Source organism: Lissotriton helveticus, chromosome 5_1, assembly GCF_964261635.1.
Source record: "Lissotriton helveticus chromosome 5_1, aLisHel1.1, whole genome shotgun sequence".
Taxonomy (NCBI): Eukaryota; Metazoa; Chordata; class Amphibia; order Caudata; family Salamandridae; genus Lissotriton; species Lissotriton helveticus.
In genome coordinates this window covers 1,096,663,476-1,096,687,036 of record NC_136065.1, presented here as the reverse complement: position 1 = coordinate 1,096,687,036, position 23,561 = coordinate 1,096,663,476, and the positions used below count along the sequence as shown (strand labels likewise).

Here is a 23,561-nt window from a genome sequence, read left to right as displayed (position 1 = left end):
TTTGAAACGGCGTTTGAAAATACAGACAACAGTGACACACTCACTTTAAAATACAGTGTGTCATACATTTGTCAATTGAAACAGCAGTGACACACACATTTATACGGAGGATCACACGAAATGCAGACAACAGTGACACACTCACTTTAAAATACAGTGTGTCATACGAATTGCAAATCAAAACTGCAGTGACACACACACTTATATGGGGGACATAACACTTACTATTTAGTGTTTAAAACTGTTTATCTTGCTGTAACCTTTGCTTAGTGTTTACGCCATGAATGTAAACAATACCATCCAAGCCCCTGTCCCTTTCTTGAGTGCCCCTCGTGAGCCATCCATGGAATGGGATGACTGGTGTGAAGCATTTGAAAACTACATCGTAGCCCTAGATGGCACAAAGTTTTCTGCCATCAGGAAAAAGGCTTTATTACTGGGTGCCTTAGGGAAGGAGGGACAAAGAATTTTCAAATATTTACCGAGCCCGCCCTTAGATATTGATGATGTATATAAAGATGCTTTGTTTAGATTGTACACAAGATTTGCTAAGCAAGAAAATGTTGTAATGCGTAGACATAAATTTTACACTGCTCCCCAAAGAGAGAATGAGACAATTGATGAGTTTGTGTCTAGGTTAAGGGAGCTTTCAGTGAAGTGCCAATTTGGCAATATTCAGGATGAAATGATCCGTGATCAGTTAATTGTGCAATGTCATAGCAAAAAAAACACAAGAAAAGCTGTGGGCAGCTAAAAACCCCACTCTCACAGAGGCAATCACAATTGCTAAGGTTGCTGAAGAGAGTGACAGATGTATGAAAGAGCTTAAGAGAATACAACATGGGCATGCCAGCGGGCAAGAAGTTGCAGTCCTCCAAACAGATAGTTCAGAGGGCATTAATCTAATACAAGGGAGACAGACAAATAGAGGGGGGAAGGCCACAACCTCGTTTAATAAGGGTGGGCAACCAAACAGATTCAGACAGGTCACACGTTCATGCAACAGGTGTGGTAGCCCTTTTCACTTAGCTGACTCGAAGAATTGTACAGCTTTGTCTAAAGATTGCTTGAAGTGTGGAAAGAAAGGACATTATGCACGTATGTGCAGAACCAATAGTTCAAAGAAGATTGCCATGGTTGAGAGTGAAACCACTGATGATGAGGCGGAGGTAATGATGATCTCTGCTGGGAGCCAAGAATTAAAGGAAGGTGTTATTTTGTCTCGCCCAAAAGCAGATTTTGAATTAAATGGGTGTGTAATAAATCTAATGGTGGATACTGGGTCACTTTACACAATTATTCCAAAGAGTTTGTTTAATTCCTCTTGCAAGGAGTCGACTCTTGTCAAATCCGATATCACCCTGAGAGGTTATCAAGGAGTAAGCATTGGTGTCCTTGGGTTCTTTGAAGCCAGCATTAAGTTTAAAGGAAGGATTACTCGAGGGAAGGTTTATGTATCACCACACGGCCCTGCTATTTTGGAATGGTTACATCAGTACGAATTAAACATAAGGGTGAACCCGAGAGCAGACCCACCTGTGATGTGTATAGATAGTGATAACGAATGCAATAGTGTTCATTGAGACTTAGAGGCTATTCTTAAAAGGCATGAGAACATCTTCAGTGAGAAATTGGGGGAAGCTGTTGGTTATCAACATGTTATTAAAACAAAGAGGTGTGTTGCACCTGTAAAACACACTGCGAGGAAAATACCTTTGTCCGCCAGAGATGAAGTCAGAAAGATTATCAAACAGTTATTGGATGATAACATAATAGAACCTGTAGAGGCCACACAATGGTTAAGTCCTGTAGTTATCACGCAGAAACCGGACAATTCTTTGCGTTTCTGTGTGGACATGAGAAGTCTAAACAAGGCTGTGATAATGGACAACTTTCCACTCCCCAACATAAACGAAATTGTTCTGAGTTTGGGTGGAGGCAAGGTTTTTTCGAAGTTGGATCTTCGCAGCGCATACCACCAGGTAAAACTTCACCCGGACTCAAAGCAGTTTACATCATTCATCACCCCGGAAGGAACATACCAGTTCAAAAGACTTCCTTTCGGCCTTTGCTCTGCGGCAAGCGCATTTCAAAGAATCATCACTGACGTCCTAAAAGACATAGAAAGAGTAGTATTTTTCCAGGACGATATCCTGATTTATGGTTTAAACGTTGATGATCATAATGCCATTCTTGACAAAGTTCTCACCGCTCTTTCAAGGGCTGGTTTGACCTTGCGTAAAGGAAAATGTGTTTTTGCTGTTGGGGAGGTAGACTATTTGGGGTATCATGTGTCTGGCCTTGGGATTCAGCCAAAGAAGGATCTAGTAAGCGCAATATGCAATGTGGCTGAGCCTGATGACAAAGACAAGCTAAGATCTTTTATGGGCATGGTAGAGTACTATGCAAAATTCGTTAAAAATTTTGCAGAGAAAGTAGAACCCTTGCGTGCCATCATGAGAAAAGGGAAAGGTTTTACATGGGGAACTGACCAAAGAAATGCTTTTTTAATGATCAAACAAAATATTGTGGATGCAAACATTCTCTCAAGTTTTGTACAGTCATTTCACACCATTCTCACTGTAGACGCCAGTTCTGTTGGGATCGGAGCTGTTCTTACACAAAAAGGTGGTGGTAAACAGAACACTGTTGCGTTTGCTTCGCGTTCCTTGACTGAGACTGAAAGGAACTACTCAGTCATAGAGCGCGAAGCGTTGGCGGCTGCTTGGGCCACTCGGTATTTCCGTGTGTATCTGTGGGGGATCACATTCACACTCAGAACGGACCACAAGCCACTCTTGAAGGTTTTAGCCCCTGGGGGTATTAGGAATTGCTCAGGGCGATTAGCGAGGTTAGCTGTCAGCGTCCAAGAGTTTACGTGCAATGTGGAATACCTACCTGGTTGGTGCAACAGTGTTGCTGACTGCTTATCGAGGTTGCCTGACACTAAAATGATGCCTAGAGAGTTGGTGACTGAGAGTGTGGTCGCGTTTTTAGATGACCTAGAGAGTGACTTACCCTCTTCCATATCCAAGGCGGAATGGATGCAGGAAATGAAAAAGGATCTTGTAATGGAAGGTTTGATTAGGATGTGCAAGGAAGGCGTATCTAGGCAAAGTACGGTCTCACCCGCCCTTAGGCCCTACGTGCAGTTACAGGATGAAATTTCTTTACTGACTGAGTTCATCCTTGTGCGGGGTGAGAAATACATACCACCTGCTTCCCTTAGACCCCGTATCATTGCTTTGGCGCATAAGGGCCACCTAGGACAGACCCTTACTGGCAAACGTGTTAAAGCCGACTTTTGGTGGCCGGGAGTTGATGTACAGGTGAAGAGTTGGGTTGAGCAATGTCAATCGTGCAAAGAGTCGGAAAAGAGGTTACAGGTTCGTGCTAGTAAGGATACTATGGGACAGATCGTTTCTGACGATGGTGCGTGGCAGAAGGTCTGTATTGACTTCATAGGTCCTTTTCATGACCTGCTGGATTCAGAGAAGTTTGCTTTGGTGTTAGTGGACTCGGCTTCAAGGTGGGTGGAGGTTGCTTTTATGAAGAGCATCACCGCTGAATCCACTGTTAGGGTTCTGGATGAGATTTTTAGGCGTGAAGGGATCCCTTCAGTAGTTTTAACAGATAATGGCACACAACTTACCTCGGCAATCATGGAGAATTATTTTGTGTTTTTGGGCTTAAAGCACCTGCGCACGTCGCTTTACAATCCTCAAGGGAACGGACTGTGCGAGAGGGTGAACAGACTTGTGAAAGGCACTATGCAACTTGCCTTAGCCTCTGGTCGGTCAGTGCAGAAGGAAATTAAAGAAATGTTGTGGGCTTACCGTACAACTGTTCACAGTAACATGTCTATTACACCTTTTGAACTCATGAGAGGGAGGCCTGCGGGTACGAAGCTGATTCCCACTTGGCTACATGGGAAAATAGAGAAGGATAGTCACGGTAAGTCAAGAAATTGCGCCTCCACTAACATCGCTGAAGGGGATTTAGTAAAGGTGAAACCTGGCGGGAACCAGAATATGTTTAACAAGTTTAGAGGACCCTACCAGGTGAAGTCTGTGGCTGGTAATTACATAAGGCTGCAGAATGGGCAAACTTGGAATCTGCGCAGAGTAGCACTTTACCAAAAAAAGGCCAAGCCAACCAATCATATGACTGTCACCAAAAAGGTTATTGTTGAAGAGGCTTGCAGACCAATTCGCAAAAGAGTTGCTCCTGCTTACTTAAAAGATTTTGTGTAAATTTTCGCTCGTCCAAGGAAGGGTGTGGGGTTACATAGTTCTATGTTACATGAAAAGCTTATGTTCTAAGCAATGCCATTTACAATGCTATTTACATGGTCATGGGTTACTTGTTTCTTTTGTTCTTAAAGTGAAAACTGCGTGTTCTAAGCAATGTCTTCATTTTGTGTTCTGCTGTGTTTTTGCTTAAATTACTTTAATATGCTTTCCTTTTCCACTGTTTAAGGAAAGGAGATGTGTTATATTTTCCCTGTCCTCAGCGTGCATCTCGTGCTGCGCTCGAGCTGCCCGCTTCCACTACGTGGCCAGTGTTCGGTCCTAACGGCCGTTATTGCCCGTTTGGTCCCGGTCTTGTTGGTCGGGTTTTTCTACGCTCTATCATAATAAATTCCCTAACTGAGCTGACACCCTTGTACGACCTCGTCGTCTCATTTACAACACATACCTTTTTGCCATTTTTATTATGATGGTAAATGTGTTCTAGAATGTGTATGATCTGGCAGGAGTCCTGATTGTTACAAAAGGCAGTTCATTCTGTGATTCACAGCAACCAGTGGAAGAGCACGGTTGTAGTTGTTGATAAACACCCAGCTTTATGAGCTTGTGCAGAGTATCATACTTTATAGCCAGCTGATCATTTCAATCATGCTTGCATCCCTAAATTAGGAGACAGTTGTTGTAGGAGCCACACCTGCTATTACTAATCGCCAAGCGCCCATCCCGATTACTCATGTAATCCGACTGGTGCGAGTGAATAGCTTGTTCTGCCCTGCCCAGCAGAACGCCCAGCGTTGCCTGCCCTGCCTAGGAGGCGGGTTGGCTGCTAATAATGGAAATGTGGTTGCAGCCTTTGCACAATGCTGTCAAACCCAAAAATCAAGAGCAAAGAAGGATTTTTAGACTTGCAACCTGTGGCAATATTCATTCCCATTGTGTTTTACTACTGAGAGCCTAGAGCATGCGGAAGTGAATGTAAGGTGACAACAAAGTTGGTGCTGTAACAAGACGTAAATCAGTTTTGGAATAAAGAATTCAGAAGTCTTTCATGTCTGGTGAGAGGAGAGTGTAAAATCATGGCACGTGCAGTGCTGCTTCTCCTGAAGCCTGGTTTCCTTGGCCACCTCTCTTGAAGCCTGGTATCCTTGTGCCACCTCTCTTGAAGCCTGGCATCCTTGTACCACCTCTCTTGAAGCCTGGCATCCTTGTACCACCTCTCTTGAAGTCTGGCATCCTTGTGCCACCTCTCTTGAAGCCTGGCATCCTTGTGCCACCTCTCTTGAAGCCTGGCATCCTTGTGCCACCTCTCTTGAAGCCTGGCATCCTTGTGCCACCTCTCTTGAAGCCTGGCATCCTTGTGCCACCTCTCTTGAAGCATGGTATCCTTGTGTCATCCAAAGCCTCTCACAGGGCAAAAACCATGGTATCTTTAGCAGTGATTAGGGTTACCCGCTGACTGAGTACCCTGGAGTGTTCTTCTGGCCCCTCCAACTAATGTCCAGGTTCCATTCATCTTGTTCTAATCCTCTTTGTACTCTAGCAGGAGGCTGGTTTAATGCAGCTGATTAATGGAAACCTTTGTTCTTTGCAGGCAGGTGGCAGCTTGAACCCTCCGAGTGATGTCCCACCCTGGATCCTTTGAGGAGCCCCCCGTGTTGTTGTGGGGACTGGATCCTGTCTTTAGGGCTTTTGCAAAGCTGTATATAAAAGACATCCTTGAACTGAAGCAGTCCGAAAAGGTTGCAGGTATGTTTTGTCGTCTAGTTGTAATGGGTTCAGCAATAAAATAGGTTTTAGAAATGAAGTAGTGTTCTCTGTTACAAATTATACATTGCAAAGACATTTTTGTGAAAGCATCTCACATGTTGCTTGTTATGAAGCACTCTTTTATTCCCTATGTGGTAATGTTTGGCTCTTTTCAGCATAGGGCCTGTTTCTCAAAGTGTAGTTTGTAGTATATGAAATATTTTGGTACCAAGCGACCGCAATCCTAGCATGAAGATTGCATGGCATCTTGACGCGTCATTAGCCCATTTAGGGCCACTGCCTGCTTCGTCCTCTAAGAAGCGGGGCTCTGTAACTTTCAGTGCTTGATACTGTCTAGTGCTTGGAGCATGGGGAGTACACAAATAAGAGAGTTATCACTACTTGCTAGTAACAGTTGGCGCTTTTACCTGGTTTTGAATATGCTCTAACACACTGAACCAATTTTCCCGCAGTAGCAGAACCATTTCTGCGAAGGGTGATCCACACTTTTGTGCAAACCTGCATGATCGGGCACCCTGGAAGTGAACAGGAAAAAATTGAACAAACATTTACGCTCTAAAGGGAGTACATGACAGAGCACCTAGAAGAGGGAGTAATGGAGAGAAAAATCTAAATATTTGAAAGATGGGGTGTAAAAGTGGCTACAGTCTTTTAACTGTGCTCTAGCTTAGCCCATGAGTTGTAAGTAAAAACCCCTGCCCTGCCTTTTATTCAGGGAGTCAGAGGTTCCTTCTACTACAAAAGCCGCTAAAAGTCACAGCTTAGTGTGTGTATAGACGGATGTTTTAAGGATGCACACTCAATACAGATTTTTTCAAGATAAGTAGTGCACGATACACCATTGCACCGTCCTTGTTCCATCTTTTACTTCCCACTCCAAACCTCTCCATTTGGAATCTGGAACCCACAACCTTAATTTATACATAACAAATAGCACAAGCACTGTCTGAAATGTGTATTACTTTAACTCACATGTCAAAGTACTACAACACATCTCCTGCCCTAAAATGGTCAACTTCTATAGTAAATGACAATAATGTAGAAAGACTTAAATGTTATAGAAAGAGGATATATGCAAAGAGTGATCTTTCCTCCCTGCTTGTCTCCTCATGTGAAAAAGCATCTTGCTTTCATGACCAAAGCTACACCCACTACTCTCACCCTCCTTTGGAAACAATACATCCTTTAGTGGTCTTTCAACCTTACACAGTCTAGTCACACTCCACTTCTCACCATTTTTCAGAAAAACAATACCCTTGCCACCTACTTGATTCTTTGCGGTTCATATCATACAGGAAATCTCTGCAAATGCCTCTGGGGATTTTTCACACACTCCTATTTGCCTTTCTTCTAGACACAGGATTCCACATAGTTTTTAAGACCAGATCATTTCGTGTAACTTTCCTGATACTCATGCACCTTTGAGTTCCCTGTTGAATTTCTCAACTCTCTCTCCACTCCTTAACTGTCCTGGGGATAATGCTGTTGCAGCAATTCTTCCCTTCATTCCCTCGAAAGGCAACAACTTGGTCAGCAAAATTGTGTGGTCTGATGTGCCCACACTCACTCTCTCTCTCTCTCTCTCTTTCTCTCTCTCTCTCAACATTTCGCTAATGCTTAGCCCAGATTCGGCAACCATTTCCATTCCATCTTTGAGCAATGTATGTAACTTAACCATTTGAGGAGAATATCATATGTCCTCTGGTGAAATATGACGAAATGTCCCAGGAAAGTATGCATATCATCCAAAACAAACTTAGCACCATTGTTAGTTGCTAATTCCTCTAGTTCTCTATCTCGAAAAACATTCTCCTTAAGAAATCCTTTTATGGGAATGGTATTCACAAATGTCACACATTTAAAATGCATCTGCTTAGAGCTATAATTCAATAAATTGCAAACGTACGTCTCTCTCTCTCTCTCAGGTAGTGAACCAAAAGGTTCCAAAATGTTCAAATCAAGTTTACACCAAGGGTTTTCTAGAATCTCAACTGGCAACAACGGGATCTTGCGAACAACTTTACCCTTATCACTGGTAGCACACTACATATACAATGCCTAACCACCTCTTCAACTAGGCAATGCGTTGTCTGCCACCCGTGCATCTCTCTCGGTCTACCTTTCATCAGGTTCCTTCCAAGATGTTCATCATGCACCAGTTTGATCCTGTCAACCACACTTAACCAGCCTTTCATCGAGTAATAACCCTTCAGCAACTCCTCACACCCTGAAACATCTGGCTACCCATTCGCAATATATGTGATTGTTTTCTCTTACTCATAACACTGATATTTCTGGTTCCAGCTGCACCTCTTCCTTACTTACAAATGGGGAGTCATGATAAATAATGTGCTCAAATTTCCTAACAAATTTAGAGTAGTGAATGGTTAGAAAAAGGAAGGAGCCTCATCCATTTCACAAGGTACCGTTGCTTTTACAACAGTTTCTATCAAACTTAATATATGTCATAACATGGCTAAGATAATTTACCAAACCTACCATGAGCTTACATTTGCTTTTCATCCCGGCCAGCCTTTTGTTTTCCAATCATCTCAACACTTCTTCTATTGTTTTGTCACAGTCCTCTGTGCCACTCCCATAAAATATTATTATGGAAAAAGCAGAATTGTTTTTATCTCTCTTAACACATCTTTCATCACTCTTTGTAAATCCAAGGTTGCTTACACTAAGCCGAAAAGCATCTACAGAGAGTGGTAGGCCCCAATGGAAGTAATGAAGGATGTGAATTGCTTGGAACTGTCCTGCAATTTAACCAGGTGGTAGGTATGTGACAAATCTATCACCTTTGAAATCTTTGTACTCTCTAACGGTTCCAGTCTTAAGAAACCATTGGCAAGAATGTCAATTTTTGTTGAGGTAGAAACGGTTGGCAAACATCTTAACCTAGTTTCCATCGGTGCGAATGCAATCTGTGCCAACCTCTCTGATGACTCTCTATTTTCCATTACCTCTGAATTAATCAGTCTATCCAATTCTAGCTTTAATGGTTCCCTCAACATGTTTTGTACTTCTCTTACTTCTTGGAAAATCTGTACAACCTCCTTGTTATGAATAATCCAGTGTTCAAAATCTCCAGTAGACCCATCTTTTGCTTAAACTCTTTGCTATTCTTGTCCAGGGCATCTAAATCCCAAGAGTACCAACATCACCTGCTCCACAACATTAAGGGCTAACTTCATTTTTATATCTCTTTGATGTTTTCAACTTATAACTCGTCGCTGTTTCTTGCAACAAAGACCGTACCAATGGAGTCCCTGCCTTAAATTGGAATATAGATGCGAAACATGCCAGTTAACTGCTGGACTTCATATTTTACAAATTAAGCACTGGTTAAATCTCAGTACTATCCATTGCCCCTGCCCCCTGGTTTATGTCTGTTTTATCAAAGTGTCACATTCTGTCTTCAAAGTGTTTAGCCAAAATGTTGTTGCCCAGCAAAGTAGAGGGTGAACCAGAATATGCTAAAACTGTCTTGCTCACATGAACCGAAAGTATTTTGCATTTAGGCAAGACCACACCATCATCATCACCAACTGCTGATACTTGGAAGACTGCAGTTTCTGTTTGTTCTTGCAATCTCAGCATTGTGTGGCACACATATTAACATTTCACTGTGGAGTAGCTAGAGACCTTACCGCCGGTGGCCTTTTCCGCCCCCCGGTGGCCGCTTGGTAGAGCAGGAGGTGGGCGTGCTGGCGAGTCCTGCGTTTGCGACCCCGCGGTGGCCGTATTTAAGAGGGGGTGAGAGGCTGCCGCCCTCAAACCTCGTACCACCCGGGGCAGACTGCCCCTTCCCACTTGCTACGCCACTGGCATGTTACTTTACTCTCTAGCACAAACTTTCTAGTTTCCTCTTTAAAAACATGTACTAGCACTCCAGTGCTCATCACTCTCAACATCCCCTACTTGACACACATAATTAACCACCTTGCCAGGCTCCATTTCCTTAATGCATATTGCAGTGTGCTCTATACCTTCAACTATTGCTGTTGTTTCTTTGAGGGAAGGATTTTTCGCCAACAACTTTCATTGAATTTGTGGGTTTCTGGTGCACGTGACAATCTCGTTTATTATAAGCAAGTGCGCTAAATCAACACATGTGAATGGTATCCTCTTGTTTCTTAATCTGTCAATATAATCCCCAAAACACTTATTTTTGCCTTTGGTTCTTTAAAAAAACAAAAGTGTCTCAAAAACCATGTTACTCCTTGGCTCAAGTGTCACTTAAGCACTTTTACTGTCATAACACAGATGTCACAGGCATCTCTATTGCCCTCCCCTGTAGTTGGTTCGGGAATACTCTTGTATATATTCCTCCAGTCAATATCAATGTTATGTAGTAAAATGTTCTCGTTCCTGTACATTTTTTCCCCAAATGGCAATTAGGTAATTCTTGCATTGTTTCTTCGGAGGAACTAGCTATATTTACTTTCCGCTAGAAACATTGGTGGTTGGGCCATACTGACAGCAGCAATCCTATAAGGAAGGAGAAGGAAAAAAAGCAAGTTATCACAGTTAAATAAAGAAATAATGTAATACAATTAACTAAGATATTAATCTGCCTACTCCTTGGTTGGTACAACACAGCAAAATGTTCTTCCTAGGAGCATCTTAGTGTATGTTCCCATTTAAGATTACAATAACATCACAAAAAAGATCAAAGTAAATTTTACTTGTGGAACTACAGTACCCATTTATTAGTATAAACAGAAGGCAGGTTCATGTGTACGAGTTGTGACTGTTTACCTGAAAACAACACTTTTTTGCCAGTTGTTGCAGTTATTGTGCTGAAGGTGGTGTCCACACTTATGCCAAGTGTCACTGTACATTACTGCCTTTCCTTTCAATCGGGAGAACACATGGTTACGATTTGAAATACCATCATCAGTAGATCCCTACTGAGGTAGTGTCAATGCTGATACCACGCAGTCGTGTTAAGCACACTTGCTTGTGACACCGCAATTCCCGGCGCCCCACACTCTTCTCGCCTTGGACTCCTCTTGTACTGGACAATGCTCCATTCTGGATTCTTCTCCCACTGGACACTACTGTATGTGTCCCAATCCTCTCTTGCTGGAAGGGTGCCACATACTAACCATTGTAAATGAAGGTAACTCCCAACCGAGTATCTTTTATTTTAGGATTATGCAGCAGTCACCGTCTGTATCACAATCTGGTAGACTTGTGTTTTCTTAAAAAGCGAAGGTGTCCACTCATCCAGGAGTCTTCAAAGCATCAGGTTTTGTGGCTTCATAGTTATGCCCACAGCACAAGAGTTGCACCCATTGCCAGAGATGTTGTTGTGACTCCCACTCAATTCATTAGATTTCTTCACATTTATTGAAAGATAAGTAGAGCACAATAAACCACCTCAACGCTCTGGCTTCAGCTTCCACTTCCAAATACCACTCCCAACCTAAAACCTGGAACTCAGAACCTTAATTAAAACATAACAAATCACACAAGCAGGATGTCCTGATGGGCCTGGTTCTCCTTGTATTGTGGTGATGGTTCTTATTAGTGCTCTGCTAGTCCCGACTATGGAACGTAGCTATATAATTAGTTTCTATGGGAGAATGTGTATGGGTAGTAGAATGTTACCCTTTGAAATGTAAAACAGTCCCTGACTGGAGTTGGCGGAAGCGGAGGTGACCACAAGGGCTAATAAAGTGGTTTGCTCCAGAAATACGACTCTGCGTCTTTACAAATCTTGCATGAGTGTGTACAGCCCCAATACAAACCTACTCCATTCTACAGGCTATATGAAGACTACCTATGTTATCCAGTATTGGGGTATCTTTCATAGATTCACATGCCTGAATCATTCCCCGTCGTCGAGGCGGGAGTCCCACGGTAAATTATATATATATAGCAGTGCCTAAAAACCATTAGTAGTAGGCTAGAAAAGGATATAGGCCCAACTAGGCCCAAAACTTAGCAGCCTATCTACATCATTATGTAAAAAGAACTGAAAAAAGTAGCCTCAGCCAATCAGCTGTCCTCACCCTCTAGAACCTTCCCAGCTCAGGCAGTTCTCCTCAGATTTTCACCGCACTTCGTGTGTAAGGGAGTCTCCCTGAGTGCCTACTCAGTTTTCTTCAAAATTTCTTCAAAATTCTCTCAAGATGTCTGAAAAGAAGGCTCTATTCAAGGCTTGTGGTTCCTGCTTCAAGAAGAGGGTACATGTGGACGACCAGCACTCTGATTGTATTTATTGTTTGCATCCTTCACATGTTGTGAAGGATTGCAGGATATGTCGAACCTTCCCTCCTAAGACCATCAGGGATAGAGAGGCAAGAGTTCTTTTGTGGCTGAAGTCGTCTGCCACAGATGATGAGGACAGAGCCTCTACCTCAAGTAAGAGAGCCAGTTCCAAAGAGAGGTGTTCTCCTGAGAGACTGAAAAAACCTAAACTCTCTCATAAACCCTCTGAGTCCACGAAGAGTGCTGCGTCAACAGCTTCTACTGTGAGTACAGTCCGCACTAAAGCTGTCTCTTTGGTGTCCTCTCTCACTGTCACCACCTATTCTACGTCCTCTACGTCTTCAAGTACTGTTACCACCTCAGCAATTACTTCTCCTGTGATGTCCGTCATGGTTTCTTCTTCAGAGAAAAAATCATTGAAGAAAAGCTCGTCGTCGACGAGCCTTCCGTCGACGACCAAATCACCATCTACGAAGCATTCGTCATCGCTTCCGTCGACGCTTCCGTCGACGGCTACCCCGTCGACGAAGGTTTCCACCATCCCGTCGACGAAGACCCCGTCGACGAAGATCCCGTCGACGAAGATCCCGTCTACGAAGGCCTCGTCGACGAAGGCCTCGTCGACGAAGGCCCCGTCGACGACAGGTCCGTCGACGAAGACCCCGTCGACGACAAGTCCGTCGACGAAGACCCCGTCGACGACGAGTCCGTCGACGACGAGCCCGTCGACGAAGGTTTCAGCTCCATCGACGACGAAGAGTCCGTCGACGGATCCGTCTACTAGGACGCCTTCAACACAGTCCTCGTCGACGATTCCAACTCCGATGACGATACCGTCGACGACAATGCCAGCAACTCACACTTCTGTTTCACTTCTACCGTCGACAGCAGCGCTAGCATCTTTGAATGCGCCGTCTACGCATTTGTTGCCCACATCTCCGGTAAGGGTACAGTATACCCATTTCCAGATGAAATCATTTCAGAGACAGAGTTACTCTCATTTGTCTCCCCTCTTGCCTTCGCATATTCTGGAAAACTACGTGGAGGCAGATTCTGATGATGAAGGGGATGATGACGAGCCTTTTGGAGTTGCCCATCATCCTTCTCAGTTACACATCAAATATCAAGAGGATGAAGATGATGATGACGTTCATTACTATCAGGAAAATTTAGCTACTCCTTATCATCAGGAGCAACAACACGCAGAAGACACGACTCATCTTCCGTCTTCTCTCATTCATGATTTGCAGGCCATGCTGGCTGATTATCGTCAGAGGTTTCCACCAACTCTGCCTGCTCCAAATCCTGTGCCAGTAGTCTTGCCGACAAATTCCCCGCCACATCCTTCGCACTCGCCAAGGCAGGATGTTGACCCCGGGGCTGGTGGTCATGATGTTGACGTCTCCTCTCCAGATGAGGATGAAAGTGAGGATGGTGAGCTTCCGGATTCTACGCCTACGGAACAATGGAATGATTACATCATTCCTATGCCTTCTCCTAATTTGCCACGACCTTCAGATTCTCCGCCAGAAGACATAGGAGGTTTTCATAACATCATGCATCGGGCAGCTGCTCGATTTGCAATTACAGTTTCGGTTGAGCAGACTGACTGTTTTCTTCATGATTTCAAAGAAGGGTATAGAAGGGTATCTAGATCTATCCCTATCATTGAATACATTTGGAAAGAAGGGATTAATATAATGAAGACGCCAGCGTCCATCCCGGCGGTTCTTCCAAGAGTCGACAAGAAGTACCGAGCACCACCGGATACTCCTTCATGTTTGATCGGTCATCCACGACCTGACTCAGTGATTTTACAAGCGGCTCAACAACGATCCAAGAATCCGGCAGCACCAATTTCAACACCTCCAGACAAAGAGGGCAGGAGGTTGGATGCGATTGGGAAGAAGTTCTCAATTAATGCCGCTGCTACTGTTAAGATTGCTAATTCTTTGGCAATTTTAGCACGTTATGACAGACAAATGTGGTCAGATCTGTCGGAATTCATCAACCTGGTTCCCGAAGACCGTGTTGAAGAGGTCAGGAAGGTTGTCATGGAAGGCGAGCGGGCAGCTTCTGAGATTATCGACTGCGCCCTCGATGTCTCTAATACAGCCTTTAGACAATTGGCCGGAGCGGCAGTTCTTAGACGGCACGGATGGCTCAAGGCGACTTCTTTCAGACCTGAAGTCCAGACCAAAATACTTGACATGGCCTATGATGGCGAGTTATTGTTTGGCAAACACATAGATGACGCATTGCTTGCGATCAAGACGGATACTGATACGGCCAAATCGCTTGGTACACTACAGTATAAGCGAGGTTTTTTCAGAGGAGCAAGAGGCCGTGGTTTTCCTTCCAGAGGACATTATCAAAATCAGCAAAACCGCCAGTATCAGCCTCAAAATAAGCCGTACTACCAACAGTCCTATCGACAGTCATCGTCAGCGGGTTTCTCTCGTCAAGGAGGGAAACGACGTTCTAACTACCAGGGACGCGATTCAAATAAACGCCAGTGAGTTTTACCGGACACCATCCTTTCTTCCTTCCCTCCCCGTGGGCGCCAAGATCTCCGCCTTTTATCAACAGTGGCGGAAGATAACTTCAGATCAGTGGGTTCTGGACATAGTCAAACACGGACACACTCTGGAGTTCTTGCAGAAACCTCCAACGTCTCCGCCCAGGGGTCCCTCCCCTCCTCGTCTTCATTTGTTATACATGGAAGCCATGAAGATGCTACACAAAAATGCGATAGAAAAAGTTCCAACATCCCAGAAAAATCAGGGGTTTTACTCTCGTTTTTTCCTTGTGGAAAAGGTTTCAGGAGAGTGGCGTCCAATTTTGGATCTACGAAACTTAAACAAATATCTGAAAAAGCAGAGTTTCCGCATGGTGACGCTCGCAGATGTCCTCAATTGCCTCATGGAAGGCGATTTCATGGCTTCCTTGGATATGGAAGACGCTTACTTCCACATTCCCATTCATCCAAACCACCGCAAGTATCTGAGATTCACAGTGGCTGGTGTCCATTTTCAATTCAAGGTCCTCCCTTTCGGCCTGAAATCTGCACCGAGAATCTTTACCAAGACTCTAGTTCCGGTTGCAGCTGCGTTGAGGTCACAGGGAATCCAAGTATTCCCGTACCTCGACGATTGGTTAATAAAGAGTCCGACAAAAACTTCAACAAAGCAATCGGTCACAAGTGCTCTGTCAATGTTCTCGAACCTGGGCCTGACCCTCAACGTCAAAAAATCACAACTGCAACCCAAACGAATTCTGACGTTCCTAGGAGCAGTACTAGACACTTCTCAGTGCAAGGCCTTCTTGACCCAAATTCGTCAGGACAAAATCACAAAGCTGGCAAGTCAAATACGGTCAAAAAAGTCTCTTTCGGTCCGACAGTTTGTTTCCCTGCTAGGGATGTGTTCCTCTGCACTCCATCTAGTCCCACTGGCTCGACTCAGAATGAGGCCTCTACAAGAGGAATTGCATCGACAGTGGCGGCAGATAGACGGATCTTTCGAGGACCGTATCAAGGTCACGCCCAAGATGAAACAAGCTCTTCTATGGTGGGCGGCAAAGAAAAATTTGTCTCCGGGGCTCACTTTTCTTCAGACCCTACCGGAATTTACTCTGACGACAGATGCCTCCATGGAGGGTTGGGGAGGCCATCTTCAAGACCTTCAAGTGCAGGGACGGTGGTCCCATCAGTACAAGCACAAACACATCAACTGCCTCGAGTTGAGGGCCATTTTTCTTTCCTTGCGAGCCTTCCTGCCAAGAATTGCGGGCTCTGCAGTGCTGGTGCGCACGGACAACACCACCAGCATGTTTTACATAAACAAGCAAGGGGGCACGAAATCTCTAGCCCTGTCTCTTCAAGCGCAAGAAATGTGGGAATGGTTACTCCATCACAAAATTTCCCTCAGAGCGGAACATGTTCAGGGAATTCAGAATTCTCTGGCCGACGATCTCAGCAGATCGTTCACAGGATGTCACGAGTGGGAACTCGAACAAAGCCAAGTGGAAACAATTTTCCAGCTCTGGGGCACACCAACGCTGGACCTGTTTGCCACGCAACAGAACAGCAAATGCATATACTTTGCCAGCAGGTTCCAACAGCAAGGATCGAGAGGAAATGCCCTGTTGATGAGGTGGACAGGAATCTTTGCGTATGCCTTCCCTCCAATTCCTCTCATCCCAAAGGTTCTACAGAAAATGAAGAGGGAACGTTGCTCTCTAATCCTAATTGCTCCTCGCTGGCCAAGACAGTATTGGTTCCAGGAGCTTCTGATACTCTCCCATCAACCTCCACTGCGCCTCAAGCCGACACTTTCAATGCTGACAAGGGAGGAAGGACAAATACTTCATCCAGATCCTCAGTCGCTGCACTTGCACGCCTGGCTCCTGACTTCCTAGAGTTTAAGGACCTGGAGATTTCTCCAGACTGTAGAGCTGTTCTATCTCAGGCTCGTGCACAGTCTACAATCAGAACCTATCGCTTCAAATGGAAGAGATTCTGTTTATGGTGCGGAGAGCGTGATGTCCATCCACTACAAGCTCCTCCAGAGCAGATTCTGCCTTATCTGCTGTCTCTAGCCAGATCAGGTCTCGCTTTTTCTTCTATCAAAGTTCACCTTGCTGCCATATCCAGATTCAGAAAGAGTTACAACAAGCCATCTTTGTGCTCTTCCTCTTTAATTAAACAGTTCCTTAAAGGATTATTTCGAGTTTTCCCTCCAGTGCGGCCTCCTCCTCCTGAGTGGGATCTCAATATTGTGTTATCTCAATTGCTGAAAAGGCCTTTTGAACCAATTCATAAATCAGAACTTAAATTCTTGACTTGGAAAGTGGCTATTTTGTTGGCCCTCACTTCAGCCCGGAGAGTAAGTGAGATACAAGCGTTCACTATATCGGAACCTTTCCTACATTTCTCAAAAGATTGTGTGACACTTAGAACTCATCCTAAGTTTATTCCCAAGGTTCCGACCCAGTTTCACATCAATCAACCGGTGAAACTAAAATCTTTCTTTCCAGACCCCAAGACTCCAGCTGAAAGGATGCTGCATTCCTTGGATGTCCAAAGATGTCTCAAATTCTATTTACAAAAGACATAAGATTTGCGCAAATCTACCCAACTGTTTGTAGCTTATGGCCAAGCTACACGTGGTCAGGCTGTGACGAAAGCAACTATTGCCAGATGGCTTTCCTCTGTCATTGTCTTCTGTCATGAGAAAGCGAACAAGCCACTGACAAGAACGGTTAAGGCGCATTCAACCAGGATGATGTCAGCGTCTACAGCCTTATTTGCAGGGGTGACCCTGGAAAACATCTGCCGTGCTGCTACATGGAAAAGTGTCCATACTTTTACCAAGCACTATTGCCTGCAGCCGGTGTTACATGAAGATACGTCAGTGGGAGAAGCAGTGTTGCAGCATCTTCTTCACTGAGGTCAGCCTTTTATGGTTTTTTCTTGTTTTCTATTGTCACATTTGTGCTAACATACTGTTTTAATGTTCTATATATATGGTATATGAAGGTATTGTCATGATTATGCATATGTACTGAAATATGTTCTTGCTCTAGTACCTTCCAGGTTGTGTGGGGATATATGGTTTGGATTGTCTCCCACCTTCCTCTACCGACAGTTATGGTTATTACTGCTTGCTATTCTGATTCAGGCATGTGAATCTATGAAAGATACCCCAATACTGGATAAGAAAACAAGTTACTTACCTGTAACTACAGTTATCCAGTATTGGTATCTTTCATAGATTCACATGCACCCACCCTCCTCCCCGACTGGGCAGTTCTTATTATGGATACTACTTCTCACTTGTGCTGGGAAAATCTGAGGAGAACTGCCTGAGCTGGGAAGGTTCTAGAGGGTGAGGACAGCTGATTGGCTGAGGCTACTTTTTTCAGTTCTTTTTACATAATGATGTAGATAGGCTGCTAAGTTTTGGGCCTAGTTGGGCCTATATCCTTTTCTAGCCTACTACTAATGGTTTTTAGGCACTGCTATATATATATAATTTACCGTGGGACTCCCGCCTCGACGACGGGGAATGATTCAGGCATGTGAATCTATGAAAGATACCAATACTGGATAACTGTAGTTACAGGTAAGTAACTTGTTTTCTTCCTGCTGATTGACTGCTACCTCGGCATGTGCAGAGTTTACATCACAGGCACCTTTCTCTACGGAAGAGAATTCCTTGGAGTTTGGAGTTTGGCCTTTATCCTGACTCTATGATGTGCTGTTTTAAGTACCCCCAATTCACTTATTTGGTAGCATTTTGTACGCTTATCTCACTCAGCTCTCCTGCCTCATGTGTACTCTCATTCTTCCGTGCTCCTGCATTAAGCGCCACTCCCAAGGCAGCTATATGTTGTAAAGATCACAATTTTAGAAAACATTAATTTTACACTCAAATATCTGATGTCTGAAACTTTTGATTATTTTATTAAAATAATAAGGACCTTTCATTCTATAAGACATTTTGCTACCAATGATACAGGTTATGCTTAAATATCTTGTCTTCTCCACTTAGTTATGACATTTTGTTGTTGAGTATATGCTCAGCCTAGGAGGCAACTAGGGAAAAGGAGAAGTAGCGGCGAGTAATTTTCTTGGTTTACCCGGACATATGTGTTTATTATATGTATATATTGTAATTATAAATGGTATTTATATATCGCCTACCACCCCTGATGAGGCGTTGTAGCGCTTTGCGGCGAGCATGTTATTCCGGAACCAAAAATTTTAACTTAATGGTAGATTTGTAATACTTTTGTAATACTTTTTTGCTTTACTCGGTTGGAAGAACGATGGCCTGTGTATTTATGCAGAGCAGATACTAATGATATACACCACAAACCCGGTGGTACGAGGATATCGACTTACATGCAACACAGTTGTAGGCTGTTGGAAGGCATAAACTCTGAGCATTACGTATCCATAGTAATAAGACATTGAATACAAATGTCCTAAGGCAATCAAACTAGACATCTGAGGCCACGATAGGACGCTGCTTGTGTGAAAATAAGACTGTTTTCACCACTTGCCCTACATATGAAAACAATTTAGACATTTGAATCAACGTAGCGACGCAGTTTGGACATAGACACGCTCGTTTTCATCAATTGGCCATTAGGCTACTAGGCCATTTTTGATCATATATTGTTCTCAAAAGACGCTACTGTATCATTTTGTCAGCAGTTTTATCACCAACCACACTGTTCCTCCCCTGGATATTGTGTGACATTTGTGCATATCTGGAAAGGTACTGAAGAAGGTGGTTAATCTACTCTTCGCAAGCCACCGAAACGCGCGTCAACCCCGACCCTATGTTCAGCCTTTTTTGAACATTTACACCAACTTCGGTCATAGAGATTTTGTAATATTTAGTCTCTCCTTTTTAGGTCTCGCCTGAGCCAGCGCATGTGCTTGTCTGGCGAGACATTTAGTGAGTGTGGGCTTTAGAAATGCTACCACAAGCTTTTGCTTATGGCCTAAAGCTTGCGGTTACGCGCGCATGCACGTGCACAGCCGGCATCTGCCTTTCCTATCTGTTCCTCATTAAGCGAATTGCTCGAGCGCATCGCTCGCGGACTTCGAGCCTCAAGGCTCAAGCCTGCCCAGCTGCAAGAGTTGTCTAAAACTGCTCGCAAAAACAACGCACCTCTGTTGTCGGACTCTGACCCTTCTCAACTGCCGTCCCTCTTTCATATGACTGATTTTACGTTCTGGCTTAATGCTCTTTTTCGAGGGCGATTTTGGATATCTGAAAGGTGCACTTCAGACGCAGAGCTCTTTAGACGACCTACTCTATGTGCGAGGACCTAATCCAATCCAAATTGTTTCTATGCATTTTGGTACTTGCTAAGACTATTTAATTGAATAAAACCGACTTCTATTACCAAAATACACATGAAATATATTGGGCTGGCTGAGCTGCACGCCCATGGGATCTGGAAACTAAAGTTGTCCACATCCCCAGTTGATGTAATTTCTTCAATTGCAAAAAAGAACAAGTGATGGACTGAATGTGGATCAATGTCACACACTCCCCCAGTCAAAAGATCTGGGCCCAAATCCATCGTTTTTTTGCAATCCACACCACCCTGGGTCAGATAATGGCTTTATGCAAATCAGCTCTGACCCTGTTGCCCCATGGGAACAGTCCAGTCCGAACTACAACAGCCATATCTTTCCCAGACCGGAATCAAGCATCCGAGGACCGGACCGGTTTCGAGGTAACACCTCTCTTCAGCCCGGCTAGCTTGACTCCAAGTGGTGTGGAGTGCCTGGGACCCACGTCTGGGCATCCCCAGCGCACTTAGGGCGGCAATTGCAAAAAAGAACAAGTGATGGACTGAATGTGGATCAATGTCACACACTCCCCCAGTCAAAAGATCTGGGCCCAAATCCATCGTTTTTTTGCACTCCACACCACCCTGGGTCAGATAATGGCTTTATGCAAATCAGCTCTGACCCTGTTGCCCCATGGGAACAGTCCAGTCCGAACTACAACAGCCATATCTTTCCCAGACCGGAATCAAGCATCCGAGGACCGGACCGGTTTCGAGGTAACACCTCTCTTCAGCCCGGCTAGCTTGACTCCAAGTGGTGTGGAGTGCCTGGGACCCACGTCTGGGCATCCCCAGCGCACTTAGGGCGGCAATTGCAAAAAAGAACAAGTGATGGACTGAATGTGGATCAATGTCACACACTCCCCCAGTCAAAAGATCTGGGCCCAAATCCATCGTTTTTTTGCACTCCACACCACCCTGGGTCAGATAATGGCTTTATGCAAATCAGCTCTGACCCTGTTGCCCCATGGGAACAGTCCAGTCCGAACTACAACAGCCATATCTTTCCCAGACCGGAATCAAGCATCCGAGGACCGGACCGGTTTCGAGGTAACATCTCTCTTCAGCCCGGCTAGCTTGACTCCAAGTGGTGTGGAGTGCCTGGGACCCACGTCTGGGCATCCCCAGCGCACTTAGGGCGGCAATTGCAAAAAAGAACAAGTGATGGACTGAATGTGGATCAATGTCACACACTCCCCCAGTCAAAAGATCTGGGCCCAAATCCATCGTTTTTTTTTTTTTTTTTTTGCACTCCACACCACCCTGGGTCAGATAATGGCTTTATGCAAATCAGCTCTGACCCTGTTGCCCCATGGGAACAGTCCAGTCCGAACTACAACAGCCATATCTTTCCCAGACCGGAATCAAGCATCCGAGGACCGGACCGGTTTCGAGGTAACACCTCTCTTCAGCCCGGCTAGCTTGACTCCAAGTGGTGTGGAGTGCCTGGGACCCACGTCTGGGCATCCCCAGCGCACTTAGGGCGGCAATTGCAAAAAAGAACAAGTGATGGACTGAATGTGGATCAATGTCACACACTCCCCCAGTCAAAAGATCTGGGCCCAAATCCATCGTTTTTTTGCACTCCACACCACCCTGGGTCAGATAATGGCTTTATGCAAATCAGCTCTGACCCTGTTGCCCCATGGGAACAGTCCAGTCCGAACTACAACAGCCATATCTTTCCCAGACCGGAATCAAGCATCCGAGGACCGGACCGGTTTCGAGGTAACACCTCTCTTCAGCCCGGCTAGCTTGACTCCAAGTGGTGTGGAGTGCCTGGGACCCACGTCTGGGCATCCCCAGCGCACTTAGGGCGGCAATTGCAAAAAAGAACAAGTGATGGACTGAATGTGGATCAATGTCACACACTCCCCCAGTCAAAAGATCTGGGCCCAAATCCATCGTTTTTTTGCACTCCACACCACCCTGGGTCAGATAATGGCTTTATGCAAATCAGCTCTGACCCTGTTGCCCCATGGGAACAGTCCAGTCCGAACTACAACAGCCATATCTTTCCCAGACCGGAATCAAGCATCCGAGGACCGGACCGGTTTCGAGGTAACACCTCTCTTCAGCCCGGCTAGCTTGACTCCAAGTGGTGTGGAGTGCCTGGGACCCACGTCTGGGCATCCCCAGCGCACTTAGGGCGGCAATTGCAAAAAAGAACAAGTGATGGACTGAATGTGGATCAATGTCACACACTCCCCCAGTCAAAAGATCTGGGCCCAAATCCATCGTTTTTTTGCACTCCACACCACCCTGGGTCAGATAGTGGCTTTATGCAAATCAGCTCTGACCCTGTTGCCCCATGGGAACAGTCCAGTCCGAACTACAACAGCCATATCTTTCCCAGACCGGAATCAAGCATCCGAGGACCGGACCGGTTTCGAGGTAACACCTCTCTTCAGCCCGGCTAGCTTGACTCCAAGTGGGGTGGAGTGCCTGGGACCCACGTCTGGGCATCCCCAGCGCACTTAGGGCGGCAATTGCAAAAAAGAACAAGTGATGGACTGAATGTGGATCAATGTCACACACTCCCCCAGTCAAAAGATCTGGGCCCAAATCCATCGTTTTTTTGCACTCCACACCACCCTGGGTCAGATAATGGCTTTATGCAAATCAGCTCTGACCCTGTTGCCCCATGGGAACGATGGATTTGGGCCCAGATCTTTTGACTGGGGGAGTGTGTGACATTGATCCACATTCAGTCCATCACTTGTTGTTTTTGCAATTGCCGCCCTAAGTGCGCTGGGGATGCCCAGACGTGGGTCCCAGGCACTCCACACCACTTGGAGTCAAGCTAGCCGGGCTGAAGAGAGGTGTTACCTCGAAACCGGTCCGGTCCTCGGATGCTTGATTCCGTTCTGGGAAGGACATGGCTTTTGTAGTTCGGACTGGACTGTTCCCATGGGGCAACAGGGTCAGAGCTGATTTGCATATCGCCATTGTCTAACCCAGGGTGGTGTGGAGTGCAAAAAAACGATGGATTTGGGCCCAGATCTTTTGACTGGGGGAGTGTGTGACATTGATCCACATTCAGTCCATCACTTGTTGTTTTTGTAATTTCTTCAATGGCGCTCTTCCTGTTACACAAGTTTAAAATGTTTACCTTTTTAAACTTTCCCTCGACAATTCCACAGCCCCCCTTTTCTTTTGCTTTCCGACGCGAATTGATTTAAGTTCCATGTATTTTACCATAAAGTTATGCGCACGGTACAGGGTAGAAAGATTTTTGCAATAAAAAAGACTAGTTTGTTGGTTGTGTGACTGAGCAATGTTCTGTGTGCCTTCCACGAGTAAGCGACTATGTTATGTTCAATACATTTTCCTCTCCGGAGTTCAAAACATGTCTTCCCAACCCTTTTGGTGTCACTCTCCTACATGCTAACCAGCTAAACACAGGTTTGAGTTTCCCTAATCTGTGCACTCCTGCTTCCCCTC

At 45.0% G+C, this 23,561-nt stretch overlaps 1 protein-coding gene across 10 annotated transcripts in view; it reads left to right on the top strand.

The window, feature by feature from the left end:
- STN1 (STN1 subunit of CST complex) overlaps positions 1-23,561 on the top strand; it is a 508,555-nt gene that overhangs the window by 160,831 nt on the left and 324,163 nt on the right. For 9 of the 10 annotated variants that reach the window (XM_078643715.1, XM_078643710.1, XM_078643718.1 and 6 more), the window contains one exon: positions 5,842-5,996. The exons of the other annotated variant lie outside the window; for it this stretch is intronic. In XM_078643715.1, coding sequence (XP_078499841.1) covers positions 5,870-5,996 — 127 coding nt within the window. In that variant the 5' untranslated portion in view covers positions 5,842-5,869. The remainder of the gene's footprint in view (positions 1-5,841; positions 5,997-23,561) is intronic. 10 annotated transcript variants of the gene reach the window in all.